The sequence below is a fragment of the Schistocerca nitens genome, chromosome 8 (genome assembly GCF_023898315.1).
Source record: "Schistocerca nitens isolate TAMUIC-IGC-003100 chromosome 8, iqSchNite1.1, whole genome shotgun sequence".
Classification (NCBI taxonomy): Eukaryota; Metazoa; Arthropoda; class Insecta; order Orthoptera; family Acrididae; genus Schistocerca; species Schistocerca nitens.
Window position 1 is genome coordinate 378,967,395 of NC_064621.1, and position 21,381 is coordinate 378,988,775.

The 21,381-nt window shown below is 47.1% G+C and overlaps 1 protein-coding gene across 1 annotated transcript in view; it reads right to left on the bottom strand.

Moving 5' to 3' along the window:
* LOC126199051 (uncharacterized) overlaps positions 1-21,381 on the bottom strand; it is a 61,783-nt gene that overhangs the window by 22,068 nt on the left and 18,334 nt on the right. The window contains exon 2 of the mRNA XM_049935759.1: positions 7,394-7,594. Coding sequence (XP_049791716.1) covers positions 7,394-7,453 — 60 coding nt within the window. The 5' untranslated portion in view covers positions 7,454-7,594. The remainder of the gene's footprint in view (positions 1-7,393; positions 7,595-21,381) is intronic.

Sequence of the window (21,381 nt, forward strand, 5' to 3'; positions counted from 1 at the left end):
AGGTATGAAATTAATTTTGAGACAGCGAGAGAGGTAGTTCTTTATATTAATTGATCACAATTTTGGCGAGCCCTTCCATTTTCACTGTACAAAACGCCAAAGGTCTGTTCTCAACAGGCAGTGAGAGTTACTAAATATCGTCAACAGACCGTTCATCATTTCACCTCTGGTACATAAAGAAGTACGAAGACATCGTATGATAACCTTCTCCGTGCGACTGTAATGAACTGTGTACAATTCCGGAAAGTTAGACGTTGGCAATCAGCACTAAAAAGCCTGTCCACTTTCAGTAATGCATATTTTTTCTGATTTGGTTGTGCTATGGGCTCGAGGTGGAGTCACACGATGCAGCTATATTGGGAATTGTGCTGTCGAAAATTTGTTCCAGATGGCGATTCGCGGACTTCCCGCTTATCCCGAGCGATCGCTTTACCATTTGGCTATCCGAGCACGGTTCACGGCCAGACCCAAACTTCCATATGCCGTCTGCGATGTGTCTACAACCTATACTCGTACATACATTACGTATATTCCCATACAGGGGAGACACTTCATGTGAAAGTCGCTTGCCCGGTGTCGGCGGATAAATATGATATTGCAGTGGCAGTGTTATTCCAAATGTCTTTCGGACATGCATGCATTCGAATAGCACAGGCATTGCAATATCACTTTGAAACTGAAATTTCTTCACTGACTGCTACGTTTTCGCATCTCCACCCGTCGGAGGTTCGAGTCCTCCCTCGGGCATAGGTATGTGTTTTGTCCTTAGCATAAGTTAGTTTAATTTAGATTAAGTAGTGAGTAAGCCTAGGAACCGATGACCTCAGCATTTTGGCACCATAGGAACCTACCACATACTTCTCAATTTTCTGATTGGGCAGCTCGTATGTTTTAAGCAGCTGCATTTCAGAGCCTCACCCCATATTCTGTGCAACTAAGCTTTATCCACATTAGTACCAAAGACTGCATTGAGGATAATACACCGATTTAGCACCACGCTACTTAGCATTACTAATATTCAGAGACTCTCAGAATGTGTAAGCCTTAAAGACTACTCCTTTATGGAGCTTACGAGCGCTCAGCGTTGAGGTTATCGGCGTATTTGTTTATATCAAAAAAACGTTAGTGTCATTGTGTATACCTCTGCACCACAGAAGAAGCTACAGCATTCAAAGTTAGGTGTAATTAAATTATTCGGGGTACATCATGTAAACAAACTGATGATAGTCTTATCTTTTTGTAGATGTCTGATTGTCTTCATTAGCCATCTCTGGTCCCGCCACATCTAAAAACTAAATTAAAGTAAACTCCGTCCGAACAGGCCTAGGAAGGCCCAACGGTACTGACCGACCGCCGTCCCTTCCTCAGACGATAGGCATCACCGGGTGCGGATATAGAGAGGCATGTGGTCAGCACACCGCTCTCCCGTCCGTTGTCAGTTTACGAGAAAGGAGCCGCTACTCAATCAAGCAATTCCTCAATTTGCCTCGCAAGGGCTGAGTGAAACCCGCTAGCCGGCAGCGTTCGGTAGACCGGGCGGTTACCCATGCAAGAACTAGCCATGCCCGACAGCGATTAACTTTGGTGGTCTGGCGGGTACCGGCTTTACCACCGCGGCAAGGCCGATGGACTTTACCGTCACATCAGATAGTACTATTGCTTTGCTGCTGTGAAGACTATCGGCAGTGTGTGTTAGGAGTCAGCTGAAGGCGAATTATGAACTGCTAGTGGTGTACACCTATTATTCCAGTCCAGTGGTCGGATCTCCAATTGTTAGTGTAGGAATAGTGTGAACCTTAACCCTTTCTCACGGTGGAATTTTCTCACAATAAGAAATTAAAAGGAGCTATCTGTTGTACTTGGTATAAATATTTCTTTATTTACAAACAACTGCTATCAACAGACTTTGCTGCCATCTTCAGGTCATTTAATAATATAAATTTGTGAAGACCTGAAGATGGCCGGCTGGAGTCGCCGAACGGTTCTGGGCGGTACAGTCTGGAACATAGCGACCGCTACGGTCGCAGGTTCGAATCCTGCCTCGGGCATGGGTATGTGTGATGTCCTTAGGTTAGTTACGTTTAACTAGTTCTAAGTTCTACTGGACTGATGACCTCAGCAGTTAAGTCCCATAGTGCTTGGAGCCGTTTGAACCATTTGAAACTACCTGAAGATGATAACAATGTCTGTCGAAATCGATTGTTTGTAAGTAAAGAAATATATATGCGATCTTGACTTTAGAAAGTTTCTGCCCTGCCTCATGTGTCAAAGCGAGGCCGACGACTTTTATTTAGACTGATTTTACGTGTGTAGCAGTGCAGAAAATTAGTTTGCGTCCACCACTAAACGTTTCCCATTAACCATTGTTACAGTGCGTTCGTCATTTCTCTCGCGCGCCCCACGTCACCAAGAGTGCGTGTATTCTGGCTGCAGCCACGCGTATTCTTATGGGGGTCGCTACGGATGCTCTGAGCCACGGAGGAGAGGATCAGCTTTAATATGTCGAAGTGTAGAGATGAAACAGCTCTTTGCCTCACTCACAATTCATCTGTGTAGAATTGGCACGTCTTTGAGACTTGAGGTTACACACGTTGCACAGTTCATTTTACTTCAAACCGTCCTCACACTAGGTGTGTTATCTGACGGTGATATGTAGCTGTACTAGTATTCTGACGTCAATTCCTGTTACTTAAAGAAGCTCTTGCCTAGCGTGAAACGCAAAATACGTTCTGCGATATTTCGGCAATGTGTTACGAAAGGTCGAACCAACAAGATGAAACAACTCTGTCTATGCCATAACGCATTCGCCATTTTCAGCTGAAACCCATATTTCTTGGGTTTTGTATTTTAAGTTACACCTTATCTACATACGACGTATCTAAGTACGAGTACATTGAGGATCTCTCGAAAACGTGTCGTTATTGGTACGATTTGTTGTAATAAAATGCCGTGAAACGTCATATTGGTGATTGATGGTGGTGGTGGTGGTGTTGGGGGGGGGGGGGGGGGAGGGTAGGTTGAAAAATGTTCGTATTTTGTTATAACTCGCATGTTATGAGACTACTGAGTTTTAAGCAAACAGTACATTGAAGATTCTTCAAAAATGCGTCGTTGTTGACAGGATTTGTTATGATTAAATGTCAGTTAATAATATATCGACCTTTAAACCTTTCAGAAAAATGTAACATAAAGTACAAGGCTGTTTGTTGTTAAACGTGGTGTAGTCGGTGGAGGCGCCGAGTTATGAAACAATGGGTAGTGGGATCGAGTTATGTTGTATCTTAATATCCCTTCTTCACGTTAGTGATTTTTAAATGGTCATGGTAGTTCTTCATTAAATTAATCAAAATATATTCTACAATATTCTGTGTCATGTAAATAAGAGATCACTGTCTCTTTTGAGTGAGTCTGATTTTGTGAAATTTTACTATCTCATGTTCTTACTGACTGGATTTGGAACTTTCCTTTCTGTTGTATAAAATGTTCATAAATATTGAAGTTTTTATTTATGTGTAGTATAGTCATCAGCACATGACTATCACATGGACAAGGGAGGAATTATGCTTTTTAACCCTCCTAGAATCACTGGGGTCAATATGTCTCCATAAGCACATTGGAAGTATATGTCTCACTTGCTTGCAAAACAGTTATTTTCAACATATATGACTCAGTCAATTAAATCGAGTGATGTTTCGTTCATTTTTATATTGACAACAGCTTAAAATTTTTTCAGGGTTTTTTGCACTGAGTGTCACTGGGGTCAGTATGACCAAAATATAAATTTATTTTTGTTTATTGACCGTAATATTTATGAAAATAGAATCATCGCTGTTACAATAAACAACTGCAGTGTATATTGCCATATTAGTTCCATACAATACTGTCTACGCAGGATGAACATTAATATAAGTGACAAACTGCAATGACAGATTCCTGACTGGAAGTGGACAAAAAAAATTCCTATGAACATGTGTCCGGAAATGGACGGTATGAGTGCGTCAAAAAATCGTTCTGAACACAGAACTACAGTGGCAGAGTTGCATCGCACCCCCGTCACAGCAGAGGTTCAGAGTGGCCTCCATGGGATGCAATGCACGCGTTCACATGTCGCATCGTGGATTGTCATACACGATGCATGTAACCATACTTTAGCTTACACCATGTCGGCGGACACACTTGCCTGCAGGTTGTACAAGGGTTCCTAGCAATAGCCTGCAGCCGGCCGGTGTGGCCGAGCGGTTCTAGGCGCTACAGTCTGGAACCGCGCCCGCTACGGTCGCAGGCTCGAATCCTGCCTCGGGCATGAATGTGTATGACGTCCTTAGGTTAGTTAGGTTTAAGTGGTTCTAAGTTCTAGGGGACTGATGACCTCAGCAGTTAAGTCGCATACTACTCAGAGCCATTTGAACCATTTGAAAAACTAAGAATTGAACTTGTATAAAGGCTCATATGGACATCCTTTTTTCTCGCGGTCCTTCTTTCATGTTTTCCCTACCTGTTTCCTTGCTGCTTGGTAATTCCAATAGATGCACGACTTTCTGCGGGTTGTACCTCAGTAAACACCTGTTCCACACATTGCGAGCATTTAGTTCTTGGTCACATGAGCTAATATTAACGTCCCCTATTATCTCTGCTATTTTCTATCACGACATTCCATGTATTAATGCTGTAGATCATCACAAATGTTGTTTCATAAATAAATGTATGTTTGGTAGATCACCTTGAGTATGTGAGCCAGGGCGTGACGTTTTATTCCTCTGTTAGATCAGTATAATGGACGATCAAAAAGTTTCCGTTTGAGGGCGTTTGATGGCGTATGTGTAACGTAGTGCGACTCTGATGCGGTACATAAACACTGACATGTGGGAAAGGGATTGTGTCGCATTCTTACGTTTCGGGCGTGTGTGAGGTAAATGTGGAAACGTGAGCTATTGCGGCGTTGTTACCAAATGTGTCCAAATGAGACCATCGTGCTGTTATTCTATTCTTGATTGTCGAAGGACAAACACCGGTAGACATCCGCCGGAGAAAGATGTGTATGGGGCAGCATGTCTATTGAAAATCACATTTGTGCAATTGTGCGCTACGTTCCGCGCTGGTTGCGATTCAACACAAGTCGGAGGCCAGAGTCTATTGGCATACTCAAATGGCAAACACTCAAGCACATGTCCTATAGTCCTGATCTCTCCATATTTGAATACCACGTCTTCGGTCCTTTAATAAAGGCCTTGAAGGGTCGACGATTCCTGTCGGACGCGGATGTGCAGCAGAGCACAGAGTTGTATCAAAACGATATCTTAAACATGGTGCACCGATAATTGCCTCAATGCTTTACTGGAAAATACACCTCCTAACTTATACAGTTATGTCTGACTGGTATATCGACTATGGACTGTACTGCCTTCGAACGGAAACTTTTTAATCGCCCTTTACAGAAGTAAACACTCTCAGCTGTGTGTAGGGCATATCTGCGCTTCAGTGAGGCACGATAAGCACACACACCTCTTTTTCTAGTAATGTCACTTTCTGCTACAGTGGCGCTTGTTTGTCTAATAGTAATACAGTTATTATTGCAATAGCTATGGCTTGTAGTATGACTAGATAAGAATTCAGAAAGTATGAATCTAATCAAGGTCTCTTTCATTGTTCTCTATGGGCATCTAGTATGTTACTGACTAATGATTCACTGCGGTCTCTGGACGAATTGCCGGCCGAAGTGGCCGTGCGGTTAAAGGCGCTGCAGTCTGGAACCGCAAGACCGCTACGGTCGCAGGTTCGAATCCTGCCTCGGGCATGGATGTTTGTGATGTCCTTAGGTTAGTTAGGTTTAACTAGTTCTAAGTTCTAGGGGACTAATGACCTCAGCAGTTGAGTCCCATAGTGCTCAGAGCCATTTGAACCATTTTTTTGAACGAATTACACTACTGGCCATTAAAATTGCTACACCACGAAGATGACGTGCTACAGACGCGAAATTTAACCGACAGGAACGAGATGCTGTGATATGCAAATGGTTAGCTTTTCAGAGCATTCACACAAGGTTGGCGCCGGTGGCGACACCTCCAACTCGCTGACATGAGGAAATTTTCCAACCGATTTCTCATACACAAACAGCAGTTGCCTGGTTAAACGTTGTTGTGATGCCACGTGTAAGGAGGAGAAATGCGTACCATCACGTTTCCGACTTTGATAACAGTCGGATTGTGGCCTATCGCGAATGCGGTTTATCGTTTCGCGACATAGCTGCTGGCGTTAGTCGAGATCCAATGACTGTTAGCAGAATATGGAATCAGTGGCTTCAGGAGGGTAATACGGAACGCCGTGCTGGATCCCAACGGCATCGTATCACTAGCAGTCGAGATGACAGGCATCTTATCCGCATGGCTGTAACGGATCGTGCAGCCACGTCTCGATTCCTGAGGCAACAGATAGGGACGTTTGCAAGACAACAGCTATCTGCACGAACAGTTCTACGACGTTTGCAGCAGCATGGACTATCAGCTCGGAGACCATGGCTGCGGTTACCCTTGACGCTGCATCACAGACAGGAGCGCCTGCGATGGTGTACTCAGCGCCGAACCTGGGTGCAGGAATGGCAAAACGCCTTTTTCGGATGCATCCAAGTTCTGTTTACAGCATCATCGCGACATCGCGACATCGCGGTGAACGCACATTGGAAGCGTGTATTCGTCATCGCCATTCTGGCGTATCACCCGGCTTGATGGTATGGGGTGCCACTGGTTACACGTCTCGGTCACCTCTTGTTCGCATTGACGGCACTTCGAACAATGGACGTTACATTTCAGATGTGTTACGACCCGTGGCTCTACCCTTCATTCGATCCATGCCAAACCCTACATTTCAGCAGGATAATGCACGCCCGCATGTTGCAGGTCCTGTACGGGCCTTTCTGAATACAGAAAATATTCGACTGCTGCCCCGGCCAGCACATTCTCCAGATCTCTCACCAATTGAAAACGCCTGGTCAATGGTGGCCGAGCAACTGGCTCGTCACAATACGCCAGTCACTACTCTTGATGAACTGTGGTATCGTGTTGAAGCTGCATGGGCAGCCTGTGCCCGTACACGCCATCCAATCTCTGTTTGACTCAATTCCCAGGCGCATCAAGGCCGTTATTACGGCCAGAGGTGTTTGTTCTGGGTACTGATTTCTCAGTATCTATGCACCCAAATTGCGTGAAAATGTAATCACATGTCAGTTTTAGTATAATATATTTGTCCAAGGAATACCCGTTTATCATCTGCATTTCTTCTTGGTGTAGCAATTTTAGTGGCCTATAGGGTGCATCCGCGTTATCGCAATGGACGATAAGTTTACCGGCGTAGGTGCACTGAATAGGTCACTCAGGCCGTTCGGTCTGAATCCACTGACCTCCACGAGGGTCGGCCAGAGCTTGGCGCTGCTGCGCCGCGATGGAGCGCTGGAGGGCATGCGTGGGCGGACACTGCCTCCGGGCTGCGCCACAACCGCCAGCAGCCGTGTTAGCCATTCCGCACCGGGGGCGGAGGCGCCGCGAGGTGGAGGCGGCGGGGATGTTGCGGCATTCCTACACAGCTGGCGACACGTCCCAGCCTGCAACAAGCAGCTCTTCTCAGAGGTGGCGTGTCGACTACGTTTAGCGCGAGTAGCTGCGCGCATTTCTCATCAGTGACAAGTGGATTCTTCACAGAGAAGATTGTCGCTTTGCGCATATGTGGCCTACGAACGATTTACACACAGATGAGTATGCTTGTAATTCGTTAGAGTGGAATCTGTTGCACACTACCAAAGGATATCAACCACTCGTAATTCCTTAAGAATGGTGACGCCTCCTAGGGATGAAATGCCTGCTGAAGAAGCAGAAACACAGAAAACATTATAATGCTTGTCCACAACTAATGAGCTATGGCGGACAGTGAAAGCTCCATTGGAAAGCCTTTGTAATCATTCAGACTACATGTACCTTCATCTCTTGGAAAGTCTTCTGTATGGAATACAGCGTTTGTTTGTCGCCCTGTTCTGGTGGGCGAAGGTATCCGTCTGTGGACACGTTTTCATGCTACTCTCCGCTGTATAGCCCAACAAAATGCGCTCCTTCTTTAGCCTCTTCTTGCAACATAAGTGGAAGCAATGAGAGAATATTATTATCCATGACACTTAAAATGGCAACAGTCGGTTTATGATCTTCGTTGAGTTTGCTAGTGGTGACATACACTATGTGATCAAAAGTATCCGGACACCTGGCTGAAAACGAGTTACAAGTTCGTGGCTCCTTCCGTCGGCAATGCTGGCATTCACTATGGTGTTGGCCCACCCTTAACCTTGATGACAGCTTCCACTCTCGCAGGCATACGTTGATCAGGTGCTGCAAGGTTTCTTGGGGAATGGCAGCCCATTCTTCACGCAGTGCTGCACTGAGGAGAGGTATCGATGTCGGTCGGTGAGGCCTGGCACGAAGTCGGCGTTCCAAAACATCCCAAAGGTGTTCTATAGGATTCAGGTCAGGACTCTGTGCAGGCCAGTCCATTACAGGGATGTTATTGTGGTGTAACCACTCCGCCAGAGGTCGTGCATTATGAACAGGTGCTCGATCGTGTTGAAAGATGCAATCGCCATCCCCGAATTTCTCTTCAAAGGTAGGAAGCAAGAAGGTGCTTGAAACAGCAATGTAGGACTGTGCTGTGATAGTGCCCCTCAAAACAACAAGTCATGAAAATCACGATCTCACCATAACACCACCGTCTCCGAATTTTACTGTGGGCACTACACACGCTGGCAGATGATGTTCACCCGGCATTTGCCATCGGATCGCCATATTGTGTACCGCGATTCGTCACTCCACACAACGTTTTCCCACTGTTCAATCGTTCAACGTTTACGCTCCTTACACCTAGCGAGGCGTCATTTGGCATTTGTCGGCGTGGTGTGAGGCTTATGAGCAGCCGCTAGACCATGAAATCGAGGTTTTGTCACCTCCCGTCTAACTGAAATAGTACTTGCAGTGGATCCTGATGCAATTTGGAATTCCTGTGTGATGGTCCGGATATATTTCTGCCTATTACACATTACAACCCTCTTCAACTGTCGACGGTCGCTCTAGTAAACAGACGATGTCGGCCTATACGCTTTTGTGCTGTACGTGTCCCTATTCGTCGCCATTTCACTATCACATGGGAAACAGTGGACCTAGGGATGTTTAGGAGTGTGGAAATCTCGCGTACAGATGTATGACACAAGTGACTCCCAATGACCTGACCACGTTCGATGTCCGTGAGTTCCGCGGAGCGCCCCATTCTGCTGTCTCACAATATCTAATTAATGAGGTCATTGACATGGAATGCCTGGCAGAACGTGACAGCACAATGCATCTAATATGAAAAACGTATGTTTTAGGGGATGTCCGGATACTTCTGCTCACACAGTGTAAATTCTTCAGTCTACATGTTTATACTGGGCAAACACGCTTTCATATTCATGGTTTTTATGTTTTTATTTCATTGGTTTTTTTTTTTTTTTTTTTTGAGTCGTCAGTCTACGACTTATTCGATGCGGTATGCCACGCTTTCCTTTCGTGTGCCAACCTTTTCATCTCATAATATCACTTGCAGTACCTCATTTTCTCAATTATTGGCTGGATGTATTCCAATCTCTGTCTTCCTATACACTTTACTGCCTGCAGCTCGCTTTAGTATCATGGAAGTGATTCCCTGATATTTTTACGGATGTCCTGTCATCCTGTCCATTCTTCTCGTCAGTGTTTTCCATACATTCCTTCCCTCGCCAATTCTGCGGAGAAGTTCCTCATTCTTTACCATAGCAGTCCACCTAATTTTTAAAATTCATCTATAGTACCACATCTCAAATGCTTCCATTCTCTTCTGTTTCGAGTTTCACGCACTTCATACACTCCTGGAAATTGAAATAAGAACAGCGTGAATTCATTGTCCCAGGAAGGGGAAACTTTATTGACACATTCCTGGGGTCAGATACATCACATGATCACACTGACACAACCACAGGCACATAGACACAGGCAACAGAGCATGCACAATGTCGGCACTAGTACAGTATATATCCACCTTTCGCAGCAATGCAGGCTGCTATTCTCCCATGGAGACGATCGTAGAGATGCTGGATGTAGTCCTGTGGAACGGCTTGCCATGCCATTTCCACCTGGCGCCTCAGTTGGATCAGCGTTCGTGCTGGACGTGCAGACCGCGTGAGACGACGCTTCATCCAGTCCCAAACATGCTCAATGAGGGACAGATCCGGAGATCTTGCTGGCCAGGGTAGTTGACTTACACCTTCTAGAGCACGTTGGGTGGCACGGGATACATGCGGACGTGCATTGTCCTGTTGGAACAGCAAGTTCCCTTGCCGGTCTAGGAATGGTAGAAAGATGGGTTCGATGACGGTTTGGATGTACCGTGCACTATTCAGTGTCCCCTCGACGATCACCAGTGGTGTACGGCCAGTGTAGGAGATCGCTCCCCACACCATGATGCAGGGTGTTGGCCCTGTGTGCCTCGGTCGTATGCAGTCCTGATTGTGGCGCTCACCTGCACGGCGCCAAACACGCATACGACCATCATTGGCACCAAGGCAGAAGCGACTCTCATCGCTGAAGACGACACGTCTCCATTCGTCCCTCCATTCACGCCTGTCGCGACACCACCGGAGGCGGGCTGCACGATGTTGGGGCGTGAGCGGAAGACGGCCTAACGGTGTGCGGGACCGTAGCCCAGCTTCATGGAGACGGTTGCGAATGGTCCTCGCCGATACCCCAGGAGCAACAGTGTCCCTAATTTGCTGGGAAGTGGCGGTGCGGTCCCCTACGGCACTGCGTAGGATCCTACGGTCTTGGCGTGCATCCGTGCGTCGCTGCGGTCCGGTCCCAGGTCGACGGGCACGTGCACCTTCCGCCGACCACTGGCGACAACATCGATATACTGTGGAGACCTCACGCCCCACGTGTTGAGCAATTCGGCGGTACGTCCACCCGGCCTCCCGCATGCCCACTATACGCCCTCGCTCAAAGTCCGTCAACCGCACATACGGTTCACGTCCACGCTGTCGCGGCATGCTACCAGTGTTAAAGACTGCGATGGAGCTCCGTATGCCACGGCAAACTGGCTGACACTGACGGCGGCGGTGCACAAATGCTGCGCAGCTAGCGCCATTCGACGGCCAACACCGCGGTTCCTGGTGTGTCCGCTGTGCCGTGCGTGTGATCATTGCTTGTACAGCCCTCTCGCAGTGTCCGGAGCAAGTATGGTTGGTCTGACACACCGGTGTCAATGTGTTCTTTTTTCCATTTCCAGGAGTGTATTTCATCACCGTACAATGCTGCCTACCAAACGTACACTCTTAGATATTTGTTTCCCAATTTAAGGTCTATGTTTGATACGAATAAACTTCTCTTCGCCATGAATGACCTGTTTGTTGTGCTTGCTGCTTTTTATGTCTTCTTTGCTCCGTCGTTGCTGCTTATTTTGCTCCCTAGATACCAGAATTCCTTTACTTCAACTTCGTGGTTATCAAAGCTGGTGTTAAGATCCTCGCTGTTCTCATTTTATCAGTGATACCCTTTCAGCTTTAATTTTATCTCCAGTGTTGAACCTTTCTTTAATTTCGTCATTGTTTCTTCGATATAGAGGTCGAACATTAGGGGTGAAAAACTACGTCTCTGTCTTACACCCTTCTTAATGTGGGCGCTTCGCTCTTGCGCTTATAGTCTTATTCTTCTCTCTTGGTTCTTGTACGTATCGTATATTACATGTCTTTATCTATAGCTTACCTCTATTTTTCTCAGAATTTCGAACATCTTGCACCACGTTATATTTCGAATGCTTTTTCCAGGTCGACAGATCCTTTGAAAGTATCACGATTTTTCTCCAGTCTTGACTCCACTATCAACTGCAGCATGAAAACTGCCAAACTGGTCGTCATGTAATAGATCCTCAGTCTTTTTGCGTTCTTCTGTATGTTAATCTTTTCAGCAATTTAAATGTGTGAGCTGTTAAGCTGATAGTGCGATAATTGCCGTATTGTCGGATCTTGTAATCCTTCGGAGTAATATGGATACCCACCGACGTGGAGCGTCTTCGCGGTTTGGGGAACGGTTCGATTCGATTGTTCCGATGTTTCGGAGAGGCACAGCGTCGTTACTCCTGGTGTCATGGTATGGGCATTCCAGGTCATGCATTGGTGGTGGTGATTGAGGGAAACCAGACGGTACGACGGTACGTCACGGCGATTCAGTGTCCTCTTGTGTTACTTCCCATGCGACAGTATTGTGGTGGCATTCTTCAACAGGACAACGTTTGCAGGATGTTGAGGTTCTCCCACGGCCAGAAAGTTTCCCGTATCTGTCCCCGATAGAACCTGTGTGGGACCAACTCGGCTGGCTGCCCCAGTGTCAGTATCCAGGATACGAAGGATGCGTTACAGTTGTGGACCAGCCTTCCGCAGACAGGTTTATGACTCCCGTCGCGTTTGAATCAGTACATGCATCCAGGGCAGAGGGATTGCAACGTCATACTGATAAGTGCGCCCACACTACCATTTTTTTTTTGGTAAAAGTGACACGATTTTGCAACCACTGAAATTGCTTTACGTACTCTCTCAATCCATGAGGTTTCATTTAGTTTCCTCCTCCTCCTGGGTGTGCGCAACTGTTTTTGTCAGACAGTCTATTTTACAGTAAATGTACTTAATACTTTCATCGATATTCAGGTGATCAGCGACAATGAACAGTGAAGACAGTAATGAGTGCCAATTTTTTAAAGTGGTCATTTCCGCATCATTATTACGATAGGACTCCAAACAAGACAAATAATAACATGGAGAAGTATCTAATAACCTATCGAAAAACGAAAGGTCCATTAGTGATCTGCCGGCCGCGGTGGCCATGCGGTTCTAGGCGCTTCAGTCCGGAACCGCGCGACTGCTACGATCGCAGGTTCGAATCCTGCCTCGGGCATCCATGTGTGTGGGGTCCTTAGGTTAGTTAGGTTTAAGTATTTCTAAGTTCTAGGGGACTGATGACCTCAGATGTTAAGTGCGATAGTGCTCAGAGCCATTTGAACCATTGGGGATCTGATGGTGTGGCAGGTCTCAGCATTCGTCTCCATATAATTCGAAACTGGCCGCTCTCGGATAACTTAGAAGAGGAGAACAGACCATCCGCAACGTGCTGAGCCTCGTAGTCCCTCCTGTTTACGGGCTGCACTGCGTTTACTAACAAAGATATGCAGGGCGTTTCCCGGATGTGAACCACGTCATAAATGCGTGCCAGTTGTCTACGGTTTCCCACAATGCTTGCCGGGTTAAGTGGGACAATTTCGAAGTTCAGGAGCTAGCTCACATACGAAAAGACTGCTGCGACTTCCCTAGTTGGGATAGTACAAGCTCAAATACCGTTATCATCTGCAACTGCAAAATTAACTCTATCTCCAGGTTATATGTGGCTGCCTACTCCTTAGCTGTTCTAGTCCACGCCCCCACACTGAATGCCCGTGCCACTCTTTCAGCATCGTCATCCGCGAATCGCTCTGTCAGGCACGACCAGTCTACCAGCCGTTCTTGAGTGCCTCTACATAGTATCTCGTCGGATTCGCTAATTGTTAAACACAGTTTGTTATCAATTTTTCTGTGGAACTTAATATAGTGGCCCAAATGGAACTTTAAATGTCAAATAAGCTTGACCTGAAGAGTATTTACGACGATAAGTCTACAAAGAATGCCAGAAACGGGGTAATGTCACCATCGCGACAAGTATAACACTGAAAAACTCCCCTTGTACATAAAACACTTGCCGCCGCGCAGGATTAACGAAGCGGTCTAGGGCGCTGCAGTCATGGACGGTGCGGCTGATCCCGGCGGAGGTTCGAATCCTCCCTCGGGCATGGGTGTGTGTGTTTGTCCTTTGGATAATTTAGGTTAAGTAGTGTGTAAGCTTAGGGACTGATGACGTTAGCAGTTAAGTCCCATAAGATTTCACACGCATTTGAACACAACACTTGCCATATCGTTTAACAAGTCTTCGATCTATTGCAGTAAAGTATTCTTCTGGTAGGTCTCGTTCTTATTTGACCGCTCATGTTACAGTCTCACTATCTTCGAACTACTGCCCTCCTATGTAGTTCGTGAAGGGTCACAAAAGATGAAAACCATTAGTAGCTACGTTAGGGCTCTTCTGCAGAGGTCTCAAGCGTTCCCAATGAAGTATTTGCAATAACGTCTTCGTTTGTCTTGCTGTTAAGGGCGGCCATTGTCACCCAGTAGAAACATACTCGCTGTCAGGTCATGTCGGCCACAGCGAAAGGCATGACGTAGTTCCCACACAACAGTTGGTTAGGATGGGGACAATGCGTGGGGCTGCGTCACAGCCTTGTTCGCATGCCATCCGGGCCTATTTTTTACCGTCGTGGCTAGGTAAGGGACTGTCTGCAGAAGGTAACGGAGATTTGGATTGGTCAGTTGAGTTTGTTGATGCTTAGCAAGTAAATGATACTTAAGCGGAAGACAATGGTTCAAATGGCTCTGAGCACTACGTGACTTAAATTCTGGGGTCATCAGTCGCCTAGAACTTAGAACTAATTAAACCTAACTAACCTAAGGACAACACATACATCCATGGCCGAGGCTGGATTCGAACCTGCGACCGTAGCGGTCGCTCGGTTCCAGACTGTAGCGCCTAGGAGCGGAGGACATTGCGTAGCCAGACAGTGTAGTGTGGAGATCTCAATGGTCATGCGCAGTATGGCTATCTGCACACAGTCATCTATTGGGAGAGAGATAGTGTGTTTTGCTAATGTATGGAAGAAGACCGGAGCTCACACGGAATCACGTAGAGTACAATGCGTGGGGTAAAGAGCTCGAAGACCACGCATTGATACATTTTGTAATGGTAGCAGGGATTGTCTGCACCAGAAAGCATTGTTGGCGGAAGAGACCGCACTTTAGCGTTCGTAGGAAGTCAGTAGTAAGCGAGATGTGATGCGAGTCGGTAGCAGTTCTGAAGCGAGAGGTTAAGAGGAGCGGTGAGCCTGCCAGCCACCAGCTATGGTTTACAAGAGATTATAAACGGATGTACAGAGACATCCGCTAACTATTATCATAAGAGGAACTAATATTACTGAATTATTATTATTATTATTATTATTATTTTGAGAAACTAACGACTACTGAAGGTATGTTTGCGCAATGCTAGTTGTAAGATTATTGTAAAAAGTAAGTCCCATTTGAAAGTTTGTAAAATCATTTCATTACCAACAGTAAATATGTGAGGAATCGTTTTCAGAATGTAATTAATTTTGCCAGCAGTATTGCATTACTGATTATAATCCATCCCAAAAAACCATCAACGTAAAACTTTGCAAAATTTTGTTGTTATCAAGGAACAGTTTAACTATGATTTATGTAACTTCAGTCAAATTAATTAAAGAATAACGTCAGCTTTGCTATTGAAGAATAACGTCAGCTTTGGTAATCAATACAGCCACTTATTATGACAGCCCACCAGCAGCTAATAGAGTGTAGTAAAACAGAGTAAGTATATTCATGTCGCAGTTGATGGCGATCCAGTAACAGTAAAAAAGGTAAGGAACAGTTTGGGGTTATTGCAGGTAACGACTGAGCGCCACGACGACGACACATTCTATGTTTCGTCGAAATAATCGGCAAATCACTTTTAATAAGCAGCATTTAAATTTGTATGCGAAGATTGCAATTATTATTATTGAGAAACAGAATTAATTTCAAAGAGAAGATTTCATTTGTTATTATTAAGCAAGAGATAGAAATCCTAAGGGAAGGTTTCATAGGTTATTGTAGTAGGGAAGGTTGCGTAACAAAAGAGATACAGAGGAAACTGGAAAGTTTCACAGGATATTCTGGATTGTACTGCGTTCGTTTGTCGGTGTCGTAGTTACACTGTGTAGTTGTTCGTTAGCACTGCTTTCGTAGACGGTGGTAGCGCTGGTCTCAGTTATTCAGTGTGATTCTCTGCTCCAATTCGTAAAGTACACTCCTGGAAATTGAAATAAGAACACCGTGAATTCATTGTCCCAGGAAGGGGAAACTTTATTGACACATTCCTGGGGTCATATACATCACATGATCATACTGACAGAACCACAGGCACATAGACACAGGCAACAGAGCATGCACAATGTCGGCACTAGTACAGTGTATATCCACCTTTCGCAGCAATGCAGGCTGCTATTCTCCCATGGAGACGATCGTAGAGATGCTGGATGTAGTCCTGTGGAACGGCTTGCCATGCCATTTCCACCTGGCGCCTCAGTTGGATCAGCGTTCGTGCTGGACGTGCAGACCGCGTGAGACGACGCTTCATCCAGTCCCAAACACGCTCAATGGGGCACAGATCCGGAGATCTTGCTGGCCAGGGTAGTTGACTTACACCTTCTAGAGCACGTTGGGTGGCACGGGATACATGCGGACGTGCATTGTCCTGTTGGAACAGCAAGTTCCCTTGCCGGTCTAGGAATGGTAGAAAGATGGGTTCGATGACGGTATGGATGTACCGTGCACTATTCAGTGTCCCCTCGACGATCACCAGTGGTGTACGGCCAGTGTAGGAGATCGCTTCCCACACCATGATGCCGGGTGTTGGCCCTGTGTGCCTCGGTCGTATGCAGTCCTGATTGTGGCGCTCACCTGCACGGCGCCAAACACGCATACGACCATCATTGGCACCAAGGCAGAAGCGACTCTCATCGCTGAAGACGACACGTCTCCATTCGTCCCTCCATTCACGCCTGTCGCGACACCACCGGAGGCGGGCTGCACGATGTTGGGGCGTGAGCGGAAGACGGCCTAACGGTGTGCGGGACCGTAGCCCAGCTTCATGGAGACGGTTGCGAATGGTCCTCGCCGATACCCCAGGAGCAACAGTGTCCCTAATTTGCTGGGAAGTGGCGGTGCGGTCCCCTACGGCACTGCGTAGGATCCTACGGTCTTGGCGTGCATCCGTGCGTCGCTGCGGTCCGGTCCCAGGTCGACGGGCACGTGCACCTTCCGCCGACCACTGGCGACAACATCGATGTACTGTGGAGACCTCACGCCCCACGTGTTGAGCAATTCGGCGGTACGTCCACCCGGCCTCCCGCATGCCCACTATACGCCCTCGCTCAAAGTCCGTCAACTGCACATACGGTTCACGTCCACGCTGTCGCGGCATGCTACCAGTGTTAAAGACTGCGATGGAGCTCCGTATGCCACGGCAAACTGGCTGACACTGACGGCGGCGGTGCACAAATGCTGCGCAGCTAGCGCCATTCGACGGCCAACACCGCGGTTCCTGGTGTGTCCGCTGTGCCGTGCGTGTGATCATTGCTTGTACAGCCCTCTCGCAGTGTCCGGAGCAAGTATGGTGGGTCTGACACACCGGTGACAATGTGTTCTTTTTTCCATTTCCAGGAGTGTAGTTTAGACAAGAAAAGAAGTTTTCGAAACGTGGTGCTACAGAAGAATGCTGAAGATTATATGCGTACACTACGTAAATAGTAAAGTGGTAATGGATAGAATTCGGGAGAAGTGGAATTTGTAGCACATCTTGACCAGAAGAAGGTATCGGTTGGTAGGAAACATTCTGAGGCATCAAGAGATTACCAATTTAGTGCTGTAGGGAGGCATGGAGGGCAAAAATCGTATAGGGAGACCACGAGATGAATACAATAAGCAGATTCAGAAGGATGAAGATTGCAGCAGTTACTCGGAAGTGAAGAGACTTCCGCAGAATAGAGTAGCATGGAGAGCTGCATCAAAGCAGTCTCTGGACTGACGACCACAACAACAAATTTCTGTTAATTGTCATATTACCGTACCCATTTTAACTAAGAATTTCGCTTTCATGTCGCAGTATATTATTGCTAATAAAAGGATATTTGAGGAGCGCCGGAACAAAACCCGATATATCCACTTTTGCTATATTCGCGTGTTTGAACTGCAGGGGGGAGATACGGGAGTAATGATACATGCTGCCACAAAATAATTTTCAGCACAACGCGACATAAAGTGTTTTATGGTGTGTTTCTTCTTTTTGTAGATTGTGGAGCCATTTTGAGATCACTATTTGTTACTTTCTGTATTAACAGCAAATGCGGATTGTCGGTTTCTGTTCCGGCGCTCCTCATTTGAAGCAAGCTCATACTCGCAGACGTCCAACCCAAACCCCACTTCACCCAAAACAAGCTCTATGATCTGTACGAATATCTTTTTTTCTGTTTTGAAAACACTGATATTAAGCTTGCATAACGATGAAACGCTAATCAACATGTTCCAAAAGCACGGAAATAATGGTTTATCGGTTCGGTAGCGATCGGTCGATGTGTTCATTGTGTAACACTTCCCACTGTGTTTAGTGTCTCATGCGTCCGTCACAAAGCACTGCAGATTTCGCAAAGGCCGCGAGCGGCGTTTATAAACTGTCGGGGGCGACCACGAGGACACGACTGCGGCTGCGGCGGGACTGTTCCGCTCATACCCGGTCGTTAGCGATGGTAATCGAGCAGCAGCGGCGGGGACGGACACAGAGGGCGTATTGAGACGAGGCGGCCGCGCTGGGCCGCCCCTTCTGTTTTCATCGCCCCAGTAATTTTCTGGGTGCGCCGCGCGGGCCGGCCGGCCAGTGCTGTTATTTTGTGAGGGCACGTGCTCCGGCCGCCATCAAAGACGCCCTGTGTTGGGCGTCGCAGTCGCGGCGCGTCCGTCCGAGGCGACACGTGTTCGAGCGTCCGCAGCGGCGCTCGGCTGGCCACTAGTTTAACGGCTCGAGATCCGCGCCGCCAGTCGTAAACACGCCCCCCTCTGTGCTCTCGTCCGCCCGCCGCTCGCGTACTCCTCAACACTCGCAGTGTAATCTCCGAGAACGTACAGCGGATGTGCTACCTACCCTTCCATCACTTCCGTATTTCTAAAGAGAAATGTACGAGAGGCATTCGATAAGTAATGCAACAATAAATAAAATGTTCTCGGGTTTCCAACCGCGCCACTTGCTTAAAAAACTACACGAGAGTTCGGCCAAGCAGTCCTTGGCCATTGTCAAGTGTTATGACTGCCAGTGGGCTGTTGGCGCGCCCTTACATACGCTAGCTGCCGGCTGTGACGTCACTGGTGCCCGAGACATTGCCATATACAGGGTGTTACAAAAAGGTACTGTACTTCCTCGATTCACCGCCAGGTGGCCCAATTGAAGGAAGGTAATGTTGACTTCGGTGCTTGTGTTGACATGCGACTCATTGCTCTACAGTACTAGCATCAAGCACATCAGTACGTAGCATCAACAGATTTGTGTTCATCATGAACGTGGTTTTGCAGTCAGTGCAATGTTTACAAATGCGGAGTTGGCAGATGCCCATTTGATGTATGGATTAGCACGGGCAATAGCCGTGGCGCGGTACGTTTGTATCGAGACAGATTTTCAGAACGAAGGTGTCCCGAAAGGAAGACGTTCGAAGCAATTGATCGGCGTCTTAGCGAGCACGGAACATTCCAGCCTATGACTCGCGACTGGGAAAGACCTAGAACGACGAGGACACCTGCAAGGGACGAGGCAATTCTTCGTGCAGTTGACGATACCCCTAATGTCAGCGTCAGAGAAGTTGCTGCTGTACAAGGTAACGTTGACCACGTCACTGTATGCTACGGGAGAACCAGTTGTTTCCGTACCATGTACAGCGTGTGCAGGCACTATCAGCAGCTGATTGGCCTCCACGGGTACACTTCTGCGAATGGTTCATCCAACAATGTGTCAATCCTCATTTCAGTGCAAATGTTCTCTTTACGGATGAGGCTTCATTCCAACGTGATCAAATTGTATATTTTCACAATCAACATGTGTGGGCTGACGAGAATAACAGATTCGGTGACCGATTGATTGGTAGAGGCGGACTATTTCCATTGCCTTCACGCTCTCCTGAACTCAACCCTCTTGACTTTCATTTATGGGGGCATTTGAAAGCTCTTGTCTTCGCAACCCCAGTACTAAATGTAGAGACTCTTCGTGCTCGTATTGTGGACGGCTTTGATACAGTACGCCATTCTCCAGGGCTGCATCATCGCATCAGGGATTCCATGCGACGGAGGGTGGAGGCATGTATCCTCGCTAACGGAGGACATTTTGAACATTTCCTGTAACAAAGTGTTTGAAGTCAGGCTGGTACGTTCTGCTGCTGTGTGTTTCCATTCCATGATTAATGTGATTTGAAGAGAAGTAATAAAATGAGCTCTAACATGGAAAATAAGCGTTTCCGGACACATGTCCACATAAGATATTTTCTTTCTATGTGTGTGAGGAATGTTTCTTGAAAGTTTGGCCGTACCTTTTTGTAACACCCTGTATGGGCATGTTTTGAGTCGGCGTTCGTTGTGGCCTCTTCAACCGCGCGATCGCTGGATCCCACGCAGCGCTGAGCTGCAAGCCACCGTCTCTATTCAGGGTGTTTGCGGTAATTTTCATTTCAATAGCTTCCTTTATTAAACTTTCCCAGAAGCCGTTAGTGCGAGCCACGACAGAGGTCTCGTCAAATTTTATGTGGTGACCGTTTTCCAACGCATGCTCAGCTAACGCAGATTTCTCTGGATAGCGTAGGCGATAATACCTCTCATGTTCTTTCCTGCGTTGTTCCACAGTGCGCACTGTTTGTCCATGTGCTTCTGGCCGCACTCACAAGGTATTTCGTAGAGCCGGCCGGTGTGGCCGAGCGGTTCTAGGCGCTACAGTCTGGAAACGCGCGACCGCTACGGTCGCAGGTTCGAATCCTGCCTCGGGCGTGGATTTGTGTGATATCCTTAGGTTAGTTAGATTTAAGTAGTTCTGAGTTCTAGGGGACTGACGACCTCAGCAGTTAAGTCCCATAGTGCTCAGAGCCATTTTTTATTTCGTAGACTCCAGGTGTTCTGAGGCCTACTGCGTCTTTAACTGGTCTCAGTAATTGACGGATTTTCGTTGGTGGCCTGAAGATGGATTTGATCTTGTGTCTTTTCAACAGGCTGCTTATCTTGCACGACACAGAGCCACAGAATGGCAGCAAATTCAAGTTTCTTTTCCTGCTCTTAGTCGGTGGCCTTATTCTGATATTTTCCCCCTTAAATCACTATTTTCACTTGATGGGCGCTGTAGCCGTTATTCCTGAAAACCTTGCGTAGGTGGCTCAGTTCGTGGGGCAGGTTGTCGTCGTCTGATATTACTGTTGCACGATGCACCAATGTTTGTAATACTGTGCGCTTCTGTGCAGGATGATCAAGGCTGGTGACGTGCAGGTACAGGTCTGTGTGGGTGGGTTTTCTGTAGACGATGTGGCCAAGGCACCCATTTCGTTTACGGTGGAGAAGGACGTCGAGGAAGTGCAATA